The sequence below is a fragment of the Cynara cardunculus genome, assembly GCF_001531365.2.
Source record: "Cynara cardunculus var. scolymus isolate 2C chromosome LG 4, CcrdV1, whole genome shotgun sequence".
In the NCBI taxonomy this organism is placed as follows: Eukaryota; Viridiplantae; Streptophyta; class Magnoliopsida; order Asterales; family Asteraceae; genus Cynara; species Cynara cardunculus.
Window position 1 is genome coordinate 11721392 of NC_037531.1, and position 10047 is coordinate 11731438.

General features: G+C 41.1%; 1 protein-coding gene across 1 annotated transcript; it reads left to right on the forward strand.

Annotated features, from left to right (window-relative positions):
• The first annotated feature begins 433 nt into the window (after positions 1–433).
• On the forward strand, positions 434–9960 carry LOC112511088 (DNA-directed RNA polymerase II subunit 1). Its single transcript, XM_025116501.1, has 14 exons — positions 434–741; positions 1184–1447; positions 2695–2994; positions 3089–3247; positions 3503–3664; positions 3756–3976; positions 4080–4221; positions 4387–4722; positions 4823–5109; positions 5206–5464; positions 5543–8622; positions 8790–8861; positions 9280–9333; positions 9619–9960. Exons 1-14 carry the CDS (start codon positions 658–660, stop codon positions 9719–9721), a joined length of 5523 nt encoding a protein of 1840 aa, XP_024972269.1. The 5' UTR covers positions 434–657; the 3' UTR covers positions 9722–9960.
• The last annotated feature ends 87 nt before the right edge of the window (positions 9961–10047 follow it).

A 10047-nucleotide genomic window follows, 5' to 3' on the forward strand; every position in this document is an offset into this window, starting at 1 on the left:
AAAGAATGCCATGTGATATTCTTTTGTGCGTCGATTTTTAGTCAATGATGGACAGTGGTAGTGATAAAGACGAAGACGACTACGACAGAGAAGAAATTGAACAAATTTCCGATTATGGGTTTTCTTTTATTCGATTTTGTATTTGTTCGATCGCTTGTTTTTCGATTTTCTTGGAAAAACAAAACCAATTAATTTGACATAAATAGCATTGACCGAGATGGATGGTATGAAGTCAATGGTTATCACACCAGGGGTATTATGGGAACCAAAAGGTACAGCAGAGCCACATAGGACCAAATCTATCCCTTTTGTGAAGGGTATTATAGGAATTTCTACCTCCCGAACCAATAGCTAGGGCAGAGCCGCCCTCTCCTTCTATAAATAGCCTTCTCCACCCTCCTCCATTCTTTCTTGAAACTACGCTCTTTCGGTAAATCCGAGGGCGAAAACGGAACCTCTCGAACGAGTGTGTGAAGTGAAAAACCCTTTGCGAGTTTGCAGTCAATCCAACTGTTAAATCACATCCGTAGATCGAATCATATTCTTAATTCAAAAAAAAAATATAAGCTCCTTCGATTCTGTTTGCGGTGTTTCAATACCCTAATTTTTTTGATTTTGGCCTGAAAATTACGCCGATCTGTGAATAGAGCAACGACAATGGATATACGGTTCCCGTACTCTCCTGCAGAAGTTGCAAAAGTCCGGCTGGTTCAGTTCGGCATCCTTAGTCCCGATGAAATTGTAATAACCATTTCCCCCTTTCTGTTTTTTGTCATTCTAGACGAAATTCTGGAATTCGTTCGCTTTTTTGTCCGTTTATGTTCTTTTCTTGTCTGGTCTTTTTGGTGGATGTTGGTATTTGTTTGGTTCATGGGTATTTGGCTAAGAAGTTAAGGTCAAAAAGAGTAGTTGTTTCTTTGTTAGAGATCACAATTGGGTTCCTATGTAATATGTTGTCCAGTGCGTTTACATAGATTTTGAATTTTTAGATATTTCTAGAAACCTGTTGATGTCAATGAGAACCGAAATCACTTGTCTTGAGTTGAGAATTTGAACGAGTAGATGCATATTTTGTTTTTCTGTTGGTTGAGAAGGTTTTTTTTTTTTTTTGATACTGAATTTGTGGGAGAAGAACAACTTAAAAATCATCATGGCTAATTGTTGTTTGTTTTTCTTGTTGCAGAGGCAAATGTCTGTTGTGCATATAGAGCATGGTGAAACTACAGAGAGGGGGAAGCCGAAGGTAGCTGGGCTTAGTGATCCGAGGCTTGGGACCATTGATAGGAAGATGAAATGTGAGACTTGTATGGCTAATATGGCTGAGTGCCCTGGTCATTTTGGGCATCTTGAGCTTGCAAAACCTATGTTTCACATTGGATTTATGAAGACCGTACTAAGTATTATGAGATGCGTGTGCTTCAATTGCTCCAAAATCCTTGCAGACGAGGTACTCTACATGGGTGCAATTTGTGTTTCTTGGGGTTATGCAGCTGATATCAAAGATTGATGAAGCTTCAATAACATGAACTGCATCATTTCCAAAGTTCGATATATAACTTGAATTGAAATATGACTTGTTATTATCTGTTGGGTTGTTCTATGACCTAGTACGTTGAACTTTCTTCATCACTATGTCTAGCTCTTGATTGTTTGAAGTTATGTTAAAATTTGCGCTGACTATCAGCCTTTACTCATCTTGCTTGCACCAATTGTAAGAAAGCCATTGCTCAGATTATATAGGAGATTGAAATTAGTTGCCAAAACTCTGGATAAGGCTGTAGCCCTTACTTCATCTGGGATGAGCAATGCTGATAAGATGATTATGAGAGTTGTCCTGGAAATGAATAGTGGATGTAACTGCTTTACAAAAAAGCGCTTTCGACCAATAAGCATGCCACATAATTTCTGAAATAGAAAGCACAACTTGATGTAGCTAGATACTATCTACCTATTAGGAGAAGTGAATCAGTTTTGATAGGAGAGCAAGCTTGCAGAGTTATATCGTTGTGGTGGTATTGTAATAAGCACACTTTACTGCACAATTAGTTGTATTATTATATTATAGTAATCAACCTACATTTGACATATAGGGCATATATTTGTTGTATAATTAGATATTGCTTAGTCTCTTGCTGGATTGCTGACGTGTTGACTCTATAAAGGCGCATTATCAAGTAGTTTCGTTGTGCCTGATTTTGAACATTTTCTATGACAAACTTTACTGGCTGTGCCGTTAATTAGTTGCAATCATAAATGGAATTTGATATCTCAACTATTAATGCATATTATATTTATGTTTATACTTTTCCATATTGGTGCCAAGGGAAACCATATATAAAAAGCCAAGAGCTGAGCAATGTGTACACAACTATTTCTGGCATCGTATGCATTGTTTGGAAAGCTCATGAGGAAATGAGGTCCAGTAACATATATGGTTTTCTATTCTTTCCAAGTTCTTTTCTTTTCTAGATTTTGTTGAAATCATGTCTAATCTGTTGATACCAGTCACCATGTGCATTTTGAAGGAGGTTGATGGCTTCTTAAGTCAAGATTTTTTTTTTGTGATTAATCTCTGCATTCTGTTTGATCTCATTCAGCTGCATGCTCTCATTATTTCTCCAGCTACTCCTCTAATTTCCTGTGCTTTTGACCCTCCCTGGCACATAACAAAATTTGCTGTTTTTTATACTACAGGAGGATCATAAATTCAAGCAAGCCCAAAAAATAAGAAACCCAAAAAATAGGCTTAAGAAGATCTTAGATGCGTGCAAGAGCAAAAGTAAATGTGAAGGCGGTGATGAGATTGATTCTCAAAACCAGGACACTGATGAACCGGTTAAGAAGAGCCGAGGGGGTTGTGGGGCCCAGCAGCCGAAAATTACCATTGAAGGTATGAAAATGGTTGCAGAATACAAGCTTCAGAAGAAGAAAAGTGATGATTCAGAACAGCTTCCTGAGCCGGCTGAAAGAAAGCAACAGCTCTCTGCCGAAAGAGTATCCTTCTGGAACTTTCAGTACATTTTACATATTCACCTGTGGTGTTTTATTTATTTATTTGTAGGGGCTCATAAGCATCAATCTTTTCCAGGTTCTGAGCGTATTAAAGCGGATAAGTGATGAAGACTGCATGTTATTGGGCTTGAATCCCAAATATGCTCGCCCAGATTGGATGATCCTGCAGGTCCTTCCAATACCGCCACCTCCAGTCAGACCATCTGTGATGATGGATACTTCGGCTCGGAGTGAGGCAAGTTTCTTGATTTTTTGCTTTGGCCCTGCTAATGTAGGCTCCTCCCAAACAGAATACCTCATTCTGGAGGGAAGGAAGAAAGGAGATCCTCCCTTCCATTTTTCTCTGTGTGTGTGTCTTGAGGAATGTTTAAGCACGATGTTTAATAAACAGAAGGCTAAACCTTGCAAGCGTCTTGTTAATCCAAATTCCTTGCCGAACACCTTGTTAGATTTCATCTCACTTGTTATCTTCTACTCATTTCTGAAACAGGACGACTTAACTCATCAGCTGGCCATGATAATCAGACACAATGAGAACCTGAGAAGGCAAGAGAGGAATGGAGCTCCTGCACACATAATCTCTGAATTTGCCCAGTTATTGCAGTTTCATGTTGCCACATATTTTGACAATGAGCTTCCGGGCCAGCCAAGGGTATCCATATGTCTCTGTTCATATCAAATTATACAAGTGACTCTAGTATTGTTAAATTGCCCCCTAACATAGAATTCTGCTTATCCCACAGGCTACACAACGCTCAGGTCGCCCAATCAAATCAATATGCAGTAGGCTCAAGGCAAAGGAGGGTCGAATCAGAGGCAACCTGATGGGTAAGCGTGTTGATTTTTCGGCACGAACGGTCATCACTCCAGATCCAACCATTAACATTGATCAACTGGGAGTACCATGGAGTATTGCTTTAAATCTTACTTATCCTGAGACGGTCACTCCTTATAACATAGAAAGGTCTGCACACATATGGGAATACTCTTCTTCTTCCACTTCATCATCTCTTTCTTCTTCCTATTTGATATTTAGTTGTTGACTCACATTTTTCATTTTCCATTAGGTTGAAGGAGCTCGTTGAGTACGGTCCCCATCCTCCACCTGGTAAAACTGGAGCCAAATATATTATCAGGGAAGATGGTCAAAGGCTTGATCTTCGCTACTTGAAGAAAAGCAGTGATCATCATCTGGAGTTTGGATACAAGGCATGCACCTTCTTTGTATTTGTGGTTCTAGTTTCAGTAGAGTGATATTGTTATTCACTTCCCTCATCTGATTTATTTGGATGTTCTTGTTCACTGTACAGTCTCTCTCATTCGAACACTTACCATTGTCGACTTGTCATCCCTAACGCTCTTGTCAATATACAGGTGGAGCGACACTTAAATGATGGAGATTTTGTGCTTTTTAATCGACAACCAAGTCTGCATAAGATGTCCATAATGGGGCATAGGATTAAGATCATGCCATACTCCACCTTCCGATTAAATTTATCAGTCACTTCACCATATAATGCTGATTTTGATGGAGATGAAATGAACATGCACGTACCTCAGTCATTTGAAACAAGAGCAGAGGTTCTGGAGTTGATGATGGTACCTAAATGCATTGTCTCGCCTCAAGCAAATCGGCCAGTTATGGGTATTGTGCAGGATACACTCTTAGGTTGCCGTAAAGTCACCAAGAGAGATACCTTCATTGAGAAGGTGATAATTACAAGCTTGTCAATACTTTGTTGGGGTGCGCATCAAGCGTTATTGTCTTTTCATTGTATATTTCCGTGAATTAATCCTGCTTAATATGCAGGATGTTTTTATGAACATATTGATGTGGTGGGAGGATTTTGATGGAAAAGTACCTACACCTACCATTTTGAAACCTAGACCTCTATGGACAGGAAAACAGGTGTTCAATCTCATTATTCCAAAGCAGATTAATCTCATTAGGACAGCAGCTTGGCATTCAGAAACTGAAACTGGACATTTAACACCTGGTGATACCCAAGTTCGAATAGAGAAGGGAGAGGTTATCACTGGCACTCTTTGTAAAAAAACCCTCGGTGCATCTACGGGGAGTCTTATACATGTCATCTGGTGTGTTTTCTGGACTACTGGCATATTTTCCCTGGTAATTAGTTGGTGTGCGTGTAATTTATGATTGTAAGCACTATCTTTATTACACTAATACAGGGAGGAGGTTGGGCCAGATGCCGCTCGCAAGTTCCTTGGACATACCCAGTGGCTTGTTAACTACTGGCTTTTGCAACAAGGTTTCAGCATCGGTATTGGAGACACAATTGCTGATGCAGCAACTATGGAAACGATCAATGAAACTATTTCCAAAGCCAAGAACGAGGTGAAAGAACTTATTAGAGCTGCCCAAGATAAGCAATTGGAGGCAGAGCCTGGTCGAACCATGATGGAGTCATTCGAAAATAGAGTGAATCAGGTACCTGGTTTTGTTCTATGATTTTAAAAGTTGGAGTTACAGATGTTGTTAAGTCCACTAACAGACTGTTCTATTCAGGTGCTGAACAAGGCTCGTGATGACGCAGGAAGTAGTGCCCAGAAAAGTTTATCAGAAAGCAACAATCTCAAGGCTATGGTCACAGCAGGTTCAAAAGGAAGTTTCATCAATATATCACAAATGACTGCTTGTGTGGGACAGCAGAATGTTGAGGGGAAGCGAATTCCATATGGCTTCATAGATCGGACTCTTCCTCATTTCACAAAGGATGATTATGGACCTGAAAGTCGTGGGTTTGTAGAGAACTCTTATCTACGAGGGCTAACTCCACAGGAGTTCTTTTTTCATGCAATGGGTGGTAGAGAAGGTCTGATTGATACTGCAGTGAAAACATCTGAAACTGGTTATATTCAACGGCGATTGGTAAAAGCTATGGAAGATATCATGGTGAAGTATGATGGTACTGTCAGGAACTCTCTGGGGGATGTTATCCAATTTCTTTATGGGGAAGACGGTATGGATGCAGTTTGGATAGAGACTCAGAAACTTGATTCTCTCAAAATTAAGAAGGGGGAGTTTGATCGACTTTTTAGGTATGAGATTGATGACGAAAACTGGAATCCAAGTTACATGCTGCCAGATCATGTTGAGGATCTGAAAACTATTAGGGAGTTCCGTAATGTGTTTGATGCTGAAGTACAAAAACTTGAAGCTGATCGAGTCCAGCTTGGAACAGAGATTGCTACTACAGGTGATAATTCGTGGCCAATGCCTGTGAATCTCAAAAGGCTTATTTGGAATGCACAGAAGACATTTAAGGTCGATTTGAGGAGGCCTTCAGATATGCACCCAATGGAAATTGTGGAAGCTGTTGATAAACTTCAGGAGAGGCTAAGGGTTGTTCCTGGTGATGATCAGTTGAGCATTGAAGCTCAAAAGAATGCCACTCTTTTTTTCAACATTCTCCTTCGTAGCACATTTTCTAGCAAGAGGGTGTTGAGTGAGTACAGGCTTACTCGTGAGGCATTTGAATGGGTTATTGGTGAGATAGAGTCAAGGTTTTTACAGTCGCTCGTTGCACCTGGAGAAATGATTGGATGTGTTGCCGCACAGTCTATTGGTGAGCCAGCCACACAAATGACTCTTAACACCTTTCACTATGCTGGTGTGAGTGCGAAGAATGTCACTCTTGGTGTTCCCAGATTGAGAGAAATTATTAATGTTGCCAAAAAGATCAAAACCCCTTCGCTATCTGTCTATTTGAAACCTGATGTTAGCAAGACAAAGGATAGGGCCAAGAATGTTCAGTGTGCTCTGGAATACACGACACTGCGTAGTGTGACTCAAGCTACTGAAGTATGGTATGACCCGGATCCTATGACTACTCTTATAGAAGAGGATGTTGATTTTGTCAAATCATACTATGAAATGCCAGATGAAGAAATTGACCCAGATAAGATATCTCCTTGGCTACTGCGTATCGAGTTAAATCGGGAGATGATGGTTGATAAGAAGTTGAGCATGGCTGATATTGCTGAGAAGATTAATCTCGAGTTTGATGATGATTTAACCTGTATATTCAATGATGACAATGCTGAGAAGTTGATTCTGCGAATACGTATCATGAATGATGAGGCCCCCAAAGGCGAGTTACAAGATGAATCTGCTGAAGATGACGTCTTCCTCAAGAAAATCGAAAGTAATATGCTGACAGAAATGGCCCTACGTGGCATTCCTGATATTAACAAGGTGTTCATTAAATCAGGCAAAGTTAACAAATTCGATGAGAATGAAGGATTCAAGCCAGAAGTTGAATGGATGCTTGATACTGAAGGTGTAAATCTGTTGGCTGTTATGACACATGAGGATGTTGATGCCTTGAGAACAACTAGTAATCATTTGATTGAGGTGATTGAAGTTCTTGGGATAGAAGCTGTTCGGAGGTCCTTGCTGGACGAGCTTCGAGTGGTCATTTCTTTTGATGGTTCCTATGTAAATTATAGGCATTTGGCTATATTATGTGATACCATGACCTATCGTGGTCACCTTATGGCCATAACACGTCATGGGATCAATAGGAATGACACAGGGCCAATGATGAGATGCTCATTTGAGGAAACGGTCGACATTCTTCTTGACGCTGCTGTGTATGCAGAGACAGATTACCTTCGAGGAGTTACTGAAAATATAATGTTAGGCCAGCTTGCTCCTATAGGCACAGGAGATTGTGCTCTGTATTTGAACGAGCAAATGCTACAGCAAGCTATTGACGTTCAGCTCCCAAGTTATATGGATGGTCTTGACATTGGAATGACACCTGGCCGCTCTCCAATTACTCCTTTCCATGATGGTGCAATGTCTCCCACTAATTATCTGCTGAGCCCAAATCTACGATTGTCACCGATTAATGATGCACAATTTTCACCTTATGTTGGTGGGATGGGCTTTTCTCCGGCATCGTCACCTGGGTACAGTCCGTCTTCTCCAGGATACAGCCCTTCATCTCCTGGCTATAGCCCTACCTCACCCGGCTATAGCCCGACCTCTCCTGGATATAGTCCTACATCACCTGGTTATAGTCCGACCTCGCCAACATACAGTCCAAGTTCGCCTGGTTATAGTCCAACCAGTCCTACCTACTCCCCCACCTCTCCCAGCTACTCCCCCACATCTCCCAGCTACTCCCCCACATCTCCCAGCTACTCCCCAACCTCTCCGAGTTACTCACCCACATCGCCTAGTTACAGCCCAACGTCTCCTGCCTACAGCCCCACCTCACCAGCATACAGCCCCACCTCGCCAGCATACAGCCCCACCTCGCCATCATACAGCCCCACCTCGCCATCGTACAGCCCCACCTCGCCATCGTACAGCCCCACCTCACCATCATACAGCCCCACCTCGCCATCATACAGCCCCACCTCCCCATCATACAGCCCCACCTCACCTGCTTACAGCCCTACTTCCCCTGGCTACAGTCCTACTTCACCTAGCTACAGTCCTACTTCACCTAGCTACAGTCCAACCTCACCAAGCTATAATCCGTCATCAGCCAAGTACAGCCCGTCACTGGCTTATTCTCCTAGTAGTCCAAGACTATCGCCTTCAAGTCCATATAGCCCTACATCGCCGAACTACAGGTACCAGTGCCAATCTCTTCTCTCTGAAGTGTACTGCTTGCTTATGTTCTCTGAGTCGGTTGATAACTTGGCTTTCTTTTCTATAGTTGATTTGTTACTTGGCATAGGTCTTACAGGTGGTTCCTACCTCACTATAATTTTAAATGTTGTGAACTTCCTTTTTGCAGTCCCACATCGCCATCATATTCTCCAACGTCTCCATCTTATTCTCCTTCAAGCCCTACATACAGTCCCAGCAGGTACATCTATATATCTTGTGCTTCACTATACTGCAAATCTCATAAAGCAGTTTAACTGGCATAACAGCGTTTTTTTCTGGAACTGTGGTATCTGCCATCTTTTGTTTAACTAGTTGATGTGGTTCATAAAGCACCACTCCATTCAGCCTGGACAAACTTTAGATTCTTCCTGCCAGCAGGGTGACCTGCAAAGCTTGGGGGAATCTAACATGAGGCCAACCTTTAGGGTTGCATAGCAGCCTATTTAGGTTATATTGTCTCTTATATTTTGTCATTATTTTAGCATTGCCTATCTAGTTTTCAATTATTTTTAAGTGGAGGCAATACCTTTTTGATGCATATTATCAAAACATAAGTGAGGTTCATACCCTCATTTTAATTGTATCTTGGCACTATTGATATCTGTGTGTTTCTGCAGTCCTTACAACTCCGGTGCGGCTCCTGACTACAGCCCAAGCTCACCACAGTACAGGTGACTTTTCATCTGGTCTTGGTTATCATTTGGTTCCTGGCAATATTTGATACTCCCTTGGTCCTTAAAAAATGCAACTCTTCTTCTAGTTTTCCTCTCAAAAAGATGGAAGTTTTTTTTTCTTCTAGGAAAAGATTGATCTTGGAATTTACTTATTTAGAACTTAGCAATTGTTGCAAGATATCGATGAGATTGATTGCCTTGTCAAAAGGGTATTTGATCATTAAAGTTTCATGTCAGTTTTCGTGGTAAGCTAATGTTAATTTATGTGTGGGTTTATTGTAGTCCGAGTGCTGGGTATTCGCCTAGTGCACCGGGGTATTCACCATCATCGACAAGCCAGTATACTCCACAAATGAGCAATAAGGACAATGGGTCGAGGCCGTAGATGATTTTTTGGAAGATTGGTTCTTAGTTGGTGTATGATGAGACGTGAGAGGTTGATTGGTATAAAGTGAAACCTGGGTTGTTTGTTGTTGAAGATGAAGTAAAACTTACTGGGGTAACTTGTTAGATGTAAAATCTATGTATGATCCATCCATCCATACATACATATTTTTGAATCAATGGATGATGTATTTGTTGCCTCTATTTGTTTGGTTAATTATTGAATCAGCTAAAAGCTCTTATCCACTATGTCATCATAAAAAAAGTACAAGAAGAGGCATGAAACCACCACCATTCGTCTAAGAGTTGTCATATGCCATCACTCTT